Source organism: Quercus robur, chromosome 4 (genome assembly GCF_932294415.1).
Source record: "Quercus robur chromosome 4, dhQueRobu3.1, whole genome shotgun sequence".
Lineage (NCBI taxonomy): Eukaryota > Viridiplantae > Streptophyta > Magnoliopsida > Fagales > Fagaceae > Quercus > Quercus robur.
The window spans coordinates 1,801,104-1,815,116 of NC_065537.1; the positions used below are offsets into that span (position 1 = coordinate 1,801,104).

The 14,013-nt window shown below is 42.5% G+C and overlaps 1 protein-coding gene across 1 annotated transcript; it reads right to left on the minus strand.

Annotated features, from left to right (window-relative positions):
- Positions 1-11,914: 11,914 nt before the first annotated feature.
- LOC126720223 (uncharacterized) lies at positions 11,915-13,390 on the minus strand. The gene has a single exon (XM_050422544.1). It carries the CDS (start codon positions 13,388-13,390, stop codon positions 11,915-11,917), a length of 1,476 nt encoding a protein of 491 aa, XP_050278501.1.
- Positions 13,391-14,013: the final 623 nt, after the last annotated feature.

The window sequence follows — 14,013 nt, forward strand, 5'->3', positions numbered from 1 at the left end:
CACTTAGAGTCTTTCAAGACCCTGATGCACCTTCAGGGGATACCGGACGAGATCATGTGTAGGGCCTTCCCCATTACGTTAAGGGCCCTGCAAGGATATGGTTCAGCAAGCTGACGCCCAACTCCATTAGTTCCTTCAAAGAATTGAGCACCCAATTTGCATCGCACTTCATCGAGGGACATAGGTATAAGAAGCCTACTGCATGCTTGATGAATATTAAGTAGTGGGAGGATGAGACGTTGAGGTCCTACATAACCCGTTTTAATAAGGAAGCACTCTCGATTGACGAGGCTGACGATAAGATTCTCGCAGTAGCCTTCACGAACGGATTGTGAAAGGGTAAATTCTTATTCTCCTTATACAAGAATGACCCAAAAATCATGTCAGATGTGCTTTACAGGGCCACCAAGTACATGAATGCTGAAGATGCGCTGCTGGCACGCAAAGAAAAACCCAAGAAGAGAGAGAGGCAGGAGGAAGCCCGGCAGGATAAGGGTAGGAAGATGGCTAGAATAGGAGAAAAAAGAGATGATCGATGATCCAAGCCCTCGACGGGGAGGTTTACAAACTTCACCCCCTGAATACCCCATTTGATCAGGTCCTATTGCAGATCAAAGATGAAGGAGCCTTAACTTTCCTCGGCAAATTGAAGGGTGATCTCAGCAAGTGTCCCAGGGATAAATATTGCTGTTTCCACTGAGACCACGACCATGATACGTCTGATTGCTATGACTTAAAGCAACAGATAGAAGGCCTCATTGGACAAGGAAAAATGCAAAAGTTCATTAGCAAGGAAGGAATAGAACAAAATCAAGGATCACCAGCTCGAAGAGAAAATGAGCGACCCAGGCCACCCATGGGAGATATAAGGATGATCACAGGGGGTAGCACTTCTAGTTCCTCTAAGAAGGCACGTAAGGCATACCTACGGATGGTTCAAAACATTCAACTAACAGGGTACGCCTCGAAGATGGCGTAGGTTGACAATCCCGTCATTGGGTTCACAGAGGAAGACGCTCGACGGCTCCACCACCCCCATGATGATGCACTCGTAGTCAGTATACGGGTAGGAGACTATAATACCTACAGGGTGCTGATAGACAACGGAAGCTCCGCAGATATTTTGTACTATTCGGCCTTTCAGCAAATGAGAATAGAGAAGGAACAATTGATCCCAGTAAGCGCCTTGCTCGTAGGTTTTGGAGGAACAAGGATGTACCCACTAGGTGCGGTCATCCTACCGATAACAGTTGGAGATTGCCTTTAGCAAATCACGAGGGACGTAACCTTCCTAGTCGTTGATTGCTCATTCGCGTACAATGCCATACTGGGCATCCTATTTTGAATTCATGGAAGGCTGTAACATCAACCTATCATCTAATGATCAAGTTCCCCATTGAGTATGTGGTAGGAGAAGTAAAAGGCGATCAGGTAGCAGTGCGTGAATGCTACATTGTGATGCTAGAAATGGATGACCACTAGCAAACCATGTGCATAGAGGAATAACAAGCAGCAGAGCCTGTAGAAGAACTAGAGGAAGTAACCCTTGATGACTCCAAACCTGAGCGGACGACTAGAGTGGGCACGTTGGCTAGACAATCAGTTCGTAACGAGCTCATGACATTTCTAAGGGAGAATCAAGATGTATTTGCCTAGAGTCACGAGGACATGCCAGGGATTAACACTTCAGTCATAGTTCACAAATTGAATGTGTCACCCTCATCCTCTCCTATTTGATAGAAGAAGCACGTGTTCGCTCAAGAGCGAGACAAAGCGATAGCAGAGGAGGTTCGGAAGTTGTTAGAAGCAAATTTTATTCAAGATGTATACTACCCAGACTGGTTGGCAAATGTGGCTATGGTAAAAAAGGCTAATGGAAAGTGGAAGATGTGCGTAGACTTCACGGACCTCAATAGAGCCTGCCCCAAGGACAGTTACCCGCTTCCACGAATAGATACCTTGGAAGACTCGACCGTGAGACATCAGCTGCTGAGCTTCATGGATGTATTCTCTGGATATAACCAGATCAGAATGGATGAGGCTGACCAAAAGGATGCACAGGCTTATGTCAAAGCTTGCAACAAATGCCGAAGATTTGGTAACATCGTTAGACAACTGCCAGAAGAACTTACCCCTATGACGGCCCCGTGGCCATTCGCTCAATGGGGATTAGATATCATGGGCCCCTTTCTGATAGCAGTCAGGCAGTTAAAGTTTCTAGTAGTTGGCATTGACTACTTCACCAAATGGGTGGAGGCAGAAGTCCTAGCCATTATCACAAAAAAAAAAAAAAATTCGAAATTTTGTCTGGAAGAACATCATTTATAGGTATGGGATACCTAGGGTGCTTGTCTTTGACAATGGAAGGAAATTCGACAACAACGCATTCAGGGATTTTTGCTCAGAGCTAGGGATTAAGAACCACTACTCGTCATTTGCTCATCCACAAGCCAATGGACAAGTTGAAGTTACGAACCGTTCCTTGCTCAAAATCATCAAGACTCGGCTTGAGAGGGCAAAAGGCATATGGCCGGAGGAACTACCAAGTGTCCTGTGGGCATACCAGATAACAATAAGGACACCTATAGAGGAGACGCCATTTTGACTAGCATACGGGAGCGAGGCAGTCATCCTAGTAGAGGTAGGGGCTCACAAGCTACCAAGTGGATAATTATGATGAAAGTAAGAACGATAAAGCCCTTCGCTTGCAACTAGACCTGATAGACGAAGTGCGAGCAATAGCAGAGCAAAGACTGGGGCGATACCAGAACCTTATGGTAAAGAACTACAACTCCAAAGTCAAGCACAGAGACTTCCAGGTTGGAGACTTAGTCTTGAGGAAGGTAATGGGCGTAGCCAAAGATCCTACCCAAGGAAAGCTCGGCCCCAACTAGGAGGGACCCTACAGAGTCACATCATGGCAAAGGAAAGGAACTTGCCATCTAGAGACATTAGACGAGCAACAGCTGCAACATCCATGGAACGCTGAGCATCTATGAAAGTAGTACCATTAAAAATGACGATGTGGAAAGCAACATTCGACGGATCCTTATTTTATTCACATTTTAATTATTGCAACATTCTCCAGTTTCCTAGTTTTAACTACATAGATAGTTTATTTTTGCTACAATACTTTAAGCATTATTTTTAAGCTTCTTTTCCCTTTAAAGAGCTACTTTTGGTTTAATAATAAGAGGAATATTCAGATATGACTGATATGTTTTCTACAAAAGTGGATGGCCCATCCAAGAAGGGTGGAAATTTTATTAAGTCCATAAAGTGGACGGCCCATCCAAGAAGGGTGGAAATTTTATTAAGTCTATAAAGTGGACAACCCATCCAAGAAGGGTAGAAGTTTATGGTCCATAAAGTGGACGGTCCATCTAATAAGGATGGAAATTTTAGTCCATAAAATGGATGGTCCATCCAAGGAGGACGGAAACTTTCTAAGAAGGATGGAAATTTGTCCATAAAGAGGACGGTCCATCCAAGATGGGTGGAAATTTTATGTAGTCCATAAAGTGGACGGTCCACCCAATAAGGACAAAAATTTTATAAAGTCCGATGGTTCATCCAAGTAGGATAAAAACTTTATAGAGTCCACAAAGTGGATGATTCATCCAAGAAGGATGGAAACTTTATTTAATCCACAAAATGGACGGTTTGTCCCTAGAGGATTGAAATTTGTCCATAAAATAGACGGATGAAAGTGTTATTATTTACAAGGTGGATGGATCATCCACCCAAAAAATGAACGGATCCAACTTAAGGACAGGCCCAACTCAATAAATATTCACTGCCAATGGGTGGACGAACTCATCCTAAAATGAATAATAAAAAACTGAAATCCATATAATGGATGGATCCAACTTGTGGTTTAATCAAAAACTTCCAAGACCACGAATGGACAGACCTGTCTTATCATGTGAATACATCCATATAATATAAAGTAAAAATAAAAGCCCGTCATAGAGGACAGATCTAAATCAACTGAATCAAATTTGATCATTGTGCAGACAGGTTCATCTTAGAGGACAGATCCCCAGTGAAAATAGTTATAAGAAGTTGTTATAACAGGCTCGAAGGAATATTAAAATTAACAATTCACATTTCACCAGAAGACGGATACATCTAAAAAGATTGTCTTTAAATCACTAGCTACATACTCAAAGTAATTTTTTTACATGCCACAAAGTGACGACTAAAAATTAAATGATTGTTCCCAAAATCGTTACAATCCAAGAAACGTTAATATTTTACTGCTGAGGGGAGGTGATTTCAATGTTCTCTTCAACATTTACAATCTGACGGACGTCACCATCAATGGGCTAGGCCTGGTTTCCAAGAGGAACTAACTCCCCGTTGCTAAGGGCTGCATTATCAGCAACTAAGTCCTCCGTGCTCTGAGGTGACGAGTTGGACAGTAGCTTAGGGTTGTGTATCTATGCTAAGTTGAGAAAAATCAAGGTCAGGATAAGCCCTCTTTGCCTGGCAGATAGCATCGTCAAAACTGTTCACATAAGAGGTCCCAAGCTTCTTTAGGAGGGCGCCGGAGTCGTAATATTCACGAATCTTTGCCTCTTTTGACTGATGGATTTGGTCATTGGCATCCTTTATTTCTTTCTCTTTACCCTCCAAGACCTTCCTCAATGTTTCAACTTGCTGATCAAGCTCCTTCCTGACCTTCTCCGAGTGACAGAGTTTTTTCTACATACTAACTCTCCAAGTCTTAAGACCGTTCAATTCCTCCTCTTTCTCATTGGCCTTCACCCTAACACAGTCCAGCACTGTCTCATGATTCAGATACCGTCCCCTCAACCCTTTCATCATCACCATAGCCTGAAAATAAAGGTTATTAGTGACGGAAGTAAGTGAATGGAAAAATAGGAAGTGGACGGCATAACATACCCGGGCAATACTAAACAGCCCCGTTTCCCCCATGGCCTCCATAGCATGATTGCCTAAGTCCTCATAGTCGTCAGATGACATGATGGACGTAAGCTTCTTAAGAGCATATTTGGAGTCCCCTCGGAGGAGGATGGGTGGCTTTTCTTGGGTTATGGACGAGCCCTTCATTAAACCTTTCCGAACTCCATGCTTGGCAGGAGTAACGGGCTCTAAAACTGTTTTGGGTTTCTTAGGTAGACGACTTTGCTTCTTTGCTTCATTAAACCTCCATGCTTCATTAAACCTTTCTTTTTGACGGATTGGACGCACCCGTCTCCTTAAGTTAGCCTTTAACCTCTTTCTTTTTTGTTGCCTGTTGCTTGATGATGACTTTTCTTTTAGCTGCATCCATTTTTTCAAAATAGTGGACGGACTTTGAATTTTGAGCAAGTATAACAAAAACTCAAAGTGACAAACTTATGTGCTCTAACTTGGGCTTTGCATCGAAGGGTGGCTCTGGTTGGCTCTGGTTCATCATAGTACCAATGCAGTGTGTTGAGATTGATCAATTTAGCCCACATCCTCTCTTTAAGTTAGGTTTTGTTAAAAAATTTCTCCAAAAAACTGAATTGTTCAAGCATGACTAGAGGACAGTCCCGAGTTGCAAAGAAAGACGGACCGTTATGCATTAAAGAAAAGTTGAAACATAAAAAAGTATTGACTGACGGAGGCATACCCAACAGTGGAATTATGCCCATGTTTTGTCAACAAGCATGAATTTGGTGTCATTAGGGTGACACATCCACTCATCACCCTCAAAAAAGAAATAACGACTCTTTCAATCTCTGTTGGAGTCAGGATTGTCACAAATAAGCCTTAGCAATGGGCCCCTAGGCGTGAAGTTGTACATGCCCACGGGCCCTTAGGCGCGAAGTTGTACATGCCCTTGGACTAGGTAATCTCGAAAGGACGGTAGTAGTGGAAAAATTCTTCCATCATCAACCTTCGTGCCCCATCCGACATAGCACCATATAGGACCTCCACACTAAGGAAGACCCTCCAAGCATTTGGTGAGATCTGGTTGACGGATAGTCCAAGATATTGGAGGAGGCGACGGTGGAGGGTGCTTAAGGAAAATCTAAGCCCTGCCTTCAACATTTGCTCATAAATCCCTAGGTCTTCAAGACCCTCGTAGTAACACTTCTCTAATTTATAATGTAGACGCATGGGTATATTGTCAAGTATTTGATACTTATCCCTAAGTGTTTTGAAGTGTGTTTCTTTGATTTTGGAGATAAAATAATTGACCGTCCATAAGGGGAGAAGGATGAACTCCCTAAGCCCATTAGGTCTTATGACAGATTGGATTGGGGGGTCAACATCCATTAAACTGTCACTAGAGTCACCGTTTAACTCCTCTGTCCCTGGATCCTTGTATATTGAAGAGGAAGCTGACAGACTCCTCTCTTCACTAGGACTGTCAGGGTCTTTATGACCTGACGGGTACACTTTATCGTAACCCACTCTATCGTGGACAAATGACTGGTTACTTGACGCACTAGACATGACCTACACGTGACGGTAAAACCTAAGACTAACAGTGCTATAATGGTTGATGGATGCGTAAAGGTCTAAAGAAGTAAAAGTGCATGAAAATTTAACGTAAAAAGAGGAGGATGCTTAGACGCGGAAGACAAAGGGGCGTTTCGATTCCCGTGATCAACCATTCAGCAAACGGCATGCGTCCATCATTAATTACCCTGGGCCAGCTTGTCCATGCTAGGGGGCATTCGTCAAAAGTTCAAATTAAACCGTCACCCCGCGTGTCCATCCACTCACAGAGAATGGACTCACGGGGTGAGGGGGCAACTGAAGAGGAAGAATATTGAGATGATGGATCAAAATATATAGATGACGAGTCCATTTGGATGGGCATAACAGAGTGGACGGGCCAAAAGGCCATGTGGCACTAACTTGGTCATTATGTGGTCTCCAAGGAATCTTAAATGGAAACGACTTGCGTCTCACGATTAACCCTAGCCCATAGAATCCCAACATGAATAGAATTCTAATACGAAGAAGATTCTGGAAAATACGCCCATTAATGAGTATCTTCCCTATATGGAAAAGGCTTGTTGTGCAAGCATAGGAGTTTGGTTCTACACTACTATAAAAACCCAAAGGCTCTCAGAAAATAGGTACGCATAATTTACCCCTCTCTAGCACTCTAGAGTTGTGAAAATAGTTCTAACTTGACCTTCGGAGAGTATTTGGCCGACACCACACCGGTGCTCTCTGTTAGGTCTTCTCTGTTTATTGTGCAGGTATTGTTTCGAGCGTATGAGGACTGTGTAGTTCACTAGTGATTTTTCAGCATCATCAGGCCAGCAATTTTAAATAAGTGAGAATCTCTTAGTGGAATGGTAGACAAATGACGTGGTCTACCATGAGTACTATATAATTTTTCAGGGCTTTTACATCAATTGAGTTGTTCCGTTCGTACCATAGATTGACTCCAATGGCTTGGGTAACTCACATGCTAGTCCAAGAAATCCAACTTAGTCAATTTGTATATGCAATCTCTAAAATGTGGATAAAGGAATTACAATGTTTTTTTTAGTTGCTTTGGCTGCTAATTTATCTGTTTTTAAGAAAGTTATCCATAAATTTTTAACTATTTATAAAAAAAAACTCTCCATGTTTTCCCATTTTCTAATGATTTTCTGCCATTTATTATTTCCCATCAACTTTTGGTACCTCTTTAAGGCTCCTCTGGACCCCGGGTTTGTGCAAATAGAAAGCTTATAAGATCATCTTTACAACAGTACCAAAGTTTTTTTTTTTTTTGAAAAGAGTAACTTCATTCATGAATATAAAAGAGCCCAAAAAGGCATTACAACAGAGGAGACCAGCAAAGACAAAGAAACTAATAGTCTAAGTGGGATCTGGAAAAAGAATAGAATGAGACAATGGAGGTAAAGTTCCTTTCCAGACTTGAGCAAAGCCAGTCGATTTGGCTAATTTGGCTAGCTCGTGCGCTGCTCTGTTGTGATCTCGTTTCAGGTGGTGAAGATGCCAGCTGCAAAAATGGAGCAGAGAGCTACGGATTCCACTGATGATATGGCCAAGCGAACCTCCAGATTCCATAGAAACCACAGATTGCATCGTTGCAAGGGAGTCTGATTCAAAAATTACCCGGGTAGTATTCATTTCATGCGCCAAGGCAACACCATTTTCCAAAGCAAGAATTTCGGCAATTTCAGGGGAGTAAGGGGCTGATAGAGGTTTGCTCAAAGCTGCAATGACTTGCCCAAATGAGTCGCGCATGATGACTCCAATACATGAATTTGAGCCATTTGGACAGGTAGCACCATCTACACTTACTTTATGAAAACCCGGCGGAGGAAGAGACCAATAAGAGGCACGGTCACCTTGCTGGTAGTTATGTGGAGTTAATGCACCCTTAAAATCCTTACCAAGTCTCAAAGCTGAGTTCCATATCTGACCAGGAGGAGTGGAGAGGGATTCGTGCACAACCTGATTTCGGTTGAACCAAATGTACCAGGCAGTGACGAAAAGGGTCTCTAAATCCTTTTGACTGCCAATTTGAATTACATGGAGAGCCATATCAATAACATCCAAAGCCCCACCATCCAAGGCAGCAGGTCTTCCAACCCAAAAATTCCAAACCAACTTTGAGCTATCACAATTAAAGAGGGCGTGCATAGTATTTTCAGGGCCTTGACCACACAAAGGACAGTAACCATCTGTATTGACCCCCTTACCTTTAGGTTCTGCATTGTAGGAAGGGCGTTCATACAAGCCCGCCAAGCGAAAATTCTAATCTTCTCAGGAAGGTTGAGATGCCACACCTTATTCCATAGTAAAGACCGGGAGTCACCAACTGAAGATTCACCCTCATTGCATGTCTCATACAACGAGAGGGCCACATAATAAGCGCTCCTAACCGTGAAAACTCCCCTCGTGTTTCCCAACCAAATGAGCTTGTCATCCGGGAGGGAGTAGCTAAGGGGAATGCTGAGAATGGTGTTCGCTTCAAAAGGGAGGAAAATTTTCTTAACAAGATCAGCTTTCTAACGCTTTGTATCCTGATCAATGAGGGCAGATACCATGGGGAAGTCGTCAAAGTAGCAGGGTGGGCTGATTCTCTTATAGGTGGTGGGTGTAGGGAGCCATTTGTCCTCCCAAATGTGAATCGTTTTGCCATTTCCAACACGCCACCTTGTGCCCTTTCTAATGACTTCAAGGCTACTATGGATACTACGCCAAGCATAGGAGGGATTGCAGCCCAATTGGGCATTGATTACATCCGAATATGGGAAATATTTTGCCTTGTAAATTCTTGAAATCAAAGAGTCCGGTCTAGTGAAAAGTCTCCACGCTTGCTTAGCTAGCATGGCCAAATTGAAAGCATGAAGATTTCGAAAACCCATACCCCCTTGAGATTTGGATTTGCACATCTTTTTCCAAGCGACCCAAGCTATTTTATTCTCTTGTTTCCTCTGCCCCCACCAGAAGTTGCATTCCATGCTTTCAAGATCATCACATAGGCCCTTTGGAAGAAGAAAACAGCTCATAGTATATGTGGGCACGGCTTGAGCGACTGCTTTGATAAGAATCTCTTTTCCTCCCATAGATAGCATTTTTTCCTTCCACCCCGAAAGCTTTTTCCCCACCTTCTCCTTAACATCCGCAAAAACCTCATTTTTGGATTTGCCAATGATGGATGGGAGACCGAGGTACTTGGAATGCCTAGAGTCTTGCATTGGGTCAAGAATGTCAAAAACCACCCCTTTTGTCTCTTGAGATGCATTAAGGTTGAAAAACATGGATGATTTATCCGTATTTATTTTTTGACCCGATGCAGCTTCATACATGGCCAGAATCTCTGTAAGCTTATGGCTTTCTTGGCTATTTGCATGGCAGAAGAGCAAACTATCATCAGCAAAGAACAAATGGCTCACTTGAGGACATCCTCGGCTGATAGAAATACCATTTAACTCCCTGTTTTGAGCAGCCCGAGTGATGAGAGAGGAGAGACCCTCAGCACAGAGAATAAAGAGGTAAGGGGAGAGAGGGTCCCCCTGTCTAAGGCCCCTAGTAGGACTGATACAGCCGTAAGCCTTGCCATTAATGAGAACCGAGTATGTGACCGTAGTAATACAATGCATGATTAGGCTGATCCACCTCCTATGAAACCCAAGCTTTTCCATTACCGCTTCAATGAACCCCCACTCAACACGGTCAAAAGCTTTGCTCATATCCAACTTTACAGCCATTAAACTCTCATTCCTCTTATTCTTGTTTTTGAGATAGTGCATTATTTCATAAGCCACCAAAATGTTATCAGTAATGAGGCGCTCAGAGAGGAAAGCACTTTGATTTTCAGAAATAATCTGAGGAAGAATAGCCTTAAGCCTGTTTGAGAGAACTTTAGCAATGATTTTATAGGCAGCATTGCTTAAACTGATCGGTCTAAAATCAGCCATATGAGTTGGAGACTTTTTCTTTGGAATTAGAGCAATGTTTGTTTTGTTCAACTCAGCAATAGGCATATTAGAATTTAGCACATTTAGAACCATATCAGTAACACTGCTGCCTACAATATCCCAATATTTAAGGAAAAATATTGCAGACATACCATCGGGTCCAGGGGCCTTAGTTGGATGCATTTGCTTTAGTGCAATGAGGATTTCATCTCCGGAGAACTCTTTAATCAGCTTGCTGTTTATTTCATCAGTAACCTGAGTTGGTATTGCTGTTGTAACATCATCAAAGCTTGCTGGCTGGGACGATGTATATAAATTTCTGAAATACTGTACAGCAACATCAGCAATAGTGTCGTTTGTATCATACCAATTTCCGTTATCATCCCGGAGTCCCAAAATAGCATTCTTCTTATTCCTTTCAGATGTTCTAAAGTGGAAGAATTTTGTGTTGCGATCCCCTTCCTTTAGCCATTGAACTCTTGACCTTTGGTTTCAGTAAATTTCCTCGCTGTCAAGGAGTTCGTTTAAATCCTTCCTCAAACTATTTATTTCAGCCCCAAGATTACCATCAGAATCACGGAGTACAAGAGATTGGAGAGCTGTCCTTTTTGCTTGTATCTGTTTAGGAATATGGCCAAAGACTGAGTGACTCCAGCTTGAAAGGTCCGCAGCACACTTCCTAAGGCTAAGTGCAAGCCCCACTGGGGTACTTGTGTCTAGACAGGCATTCCAAGTCTCTTGGATAACTTCCTTACATTCCTCTCTGTGCGTCCACATCGCCTCAAAATGGAAACGGCACCTCTGTGGAGGCTGCACCACCACCATATTGGAAACAAGCAAGGCACAATGATCAGAGGTGGAGTCGATGAGATGATGAACCCTCGTATTTTGGAAAAAGCTTTTCCAGTCATCCGTTGCAAGCACCCGATCAAGACGCATATAAATCCTATCAACCCCCTCTCTCATGTTACACCATGTGAAATCAGATCCATTGTAACCCAGGTCCCTAAAGTTGCGTAGATTAATCACATTTCTGAAACTGTCCATTTGATTTTGGGACCTTTGAGCACCCCCCTGTTTTTCACTCATTGAAACTATTTCATTAAAATCTCCCAGGCAAAGCCAAGGAAGCTGGTATTGACGATGAAGGGAGGTTAAAAGCTTCCATGATTCATGTCTTTGGTGTGTTTCCAGGTGACCATAAAAACCGGTGACTCTCCATTTAAAACCGGATTCAGGCTCAGTGACAATGGCATCAATGTGATGAGGGCTGTAGGATACTATGTCAAGGGAAGTATCCTTAGTCCAAATCATTGCAAGACCACCACTCTGACCCTTGCTAGGAACAAAAAGGCAATTTAAGTGAGACATAGATCTTCTTTTCTTGTTTGATTCTCTTTTATTCAGTTTTGTCTCCGCAAGGAAGACAGTTTTGGGAGTCCAACGCTGCATAAATTCACGTAGCACTCTAACTGTCTGGGGGTTCCCAAGCCCTCGGCAGTTCCATCCAAGGGCAATCATTGCTCCCGGCGGTGCTGCAAGGCAGCCACCGCCGATATATTATCAAGGGGGGAAGAGTGAGGGGGAGAGAGAGCAGTGAATAAACGTTTTTGAGCTCTGTTTTCTTCAACTTCTAAATATTCAAACGTACCTAGCCTTTTGGATCCCAGTCTCACATCTGAATTAAACATTTCTGTGTCTAAGGCCTGTGTTTGATGCTGGGCCACTTGTCTAGCTATTTTCTTCATATTGGGCTTTTTCTTTTGTTGGGTATCTTTAGTAGGGCCTTGCACAGAAGGAGTGGCCACACCTTTGCACTTGCGGTCCAATTTTTGCCTTAGTGGGCTAGTAGCTTCATGGGCTTTTCCTTTTATCTCTTGCGCTTGGCCCACAGCAGAGTGCTCATCTTGCTTTTCTTCTTTTGGGTTCAGAGAGCTTTGTGGTATTTCCTTAATGCTACTGTCACATGAAATCCCTTTAGCTTTCTCCCTACGCTTCAAATTCAAATTTTCAGTCTTGTCCCATCCATCCTGAGAATCCGCCGTCTGTAGGAGCAGAGAGGACAGATTTTTTGCAGGGGAAACCCCTTGGGCGGACCCCAAAGCTGGGTTTGTGTTTGACCCATTTGTTTCACTGAGGCTGTTAGGCTCAACCATGCCCAGGATGTTTGCAGAGGCGCGCATTCTAGCAACATCAGTGCCGTCTGCCGCTGCGGTTCTACCTTCACTACTGGTGGTCCGGGATCTGCTTGGTCCCCATTTTGAATCCCAGCCCGCTCTCATCCAGTCACCGTATTGGTTGCCTGTCTCATGCTCTACCGTCGCTTCCAAGCAATGCTTAACATCATGCCCGATCTTACCACACCTGAAACAAAGCATAGGAATCCTCTCATACTTATAATAAACCCAATGCTTCCCACTCTCTGGACTGGAAACGAAACCTCCTCTACGAAGAGGTTTGTCCAGCTGAACTTCGACTTTAATGCGCATGTACTTTGCTTGATCGGACTGCCAGGATCGTTTATCCACCTCAAGGAAATTTCCTATTGTGCCTCCTATATCTTTGCCTACTTCCTCATTCATAAACTCAAAGGGAAGGCCCCATACTTGGACCCAGAAAGGAGAGTGAGTAAAGATAATGTTTGTTGAGGTAAGGCCCGCTCTCCAGCGACATAAAAGGAGCAAATTGTTTTCAAAATTCCACGGGCCACTCTTTTCGACCCATTCCATTTGAAATCTAGAGCTGAACTTAAACTGCCAAATACCATTACCTACATCCACTATCCGTAGATCAGATCCCAACTTCCATGCCATTCTGAGAGTATTCTTGAGAGCACGGCTATTCTGGTGGCGATCTGAAAGAAGCTTTCCAAAAAGGCTTAAAGAACATTCTTCAAGGAGGTTACTTTGGGTTTTGCTTGTGATGCAGATTTCTTCTCCTTCTTCTTTGGTTAGTTTGAGTTTTTGGAGGTCATTTAGGACTGTTTCGTCCATGGTAGTGATGGAAAAAAGGTTTTTTGACAAGAGTGATGGAAGATGGTTTTTTGATATGGCGATGGAAAATGGTTACTGTACATAGAAGAGAAACTGAAAATGGGTAAGAAAGACCCTAGTGAAGGGAGGAAAGACTCGTGTCAGCCGAGAGGAAAAGCTCCTACTGGGGAGAACAACGGTACCAAAGTTGCATCAATTGGATGTCCAAATTAAAATTATTGACGATTTAGAAAGAACTATGTATATATGATGATTAAATGCACTAGTCTTTAATTTCTATATATGTTAATTGTCAAAACTTAGAAAAAATCCGATTAGATTTTAATTAGATTCTAAATTTTGCGTTATATGTCCATGTAAAAAGTTTTTTATTTTTGTGGTAAGTAAATTATTAGGTGCAAAAACCAAAGAGTTTAAAACCAATTAAATTTGAAATCATATATATATATATATATATATATATATAAATTATGAGAAACCGTTATATATTTCAAAAATATATGGTTTTAATAAAGTGTATGTTAATACTAAATATAATTTGAACCTCTTCCCAAAAGACAAAAAAAGTATAATCTAAACCATATAAGTGTGATTTAAAAAAAAAAAATTTGTACTCGTGCATA

Excerpts from the sequence above, each read along its gene's own strand:
- LOC126720223 (XM_050422544.1), bottom strand. The coding sequence starts at position 13,390 with ATGGACGAAACAGTCCTAAATGACCTCCAAAAACTCAAACTAACCAAA.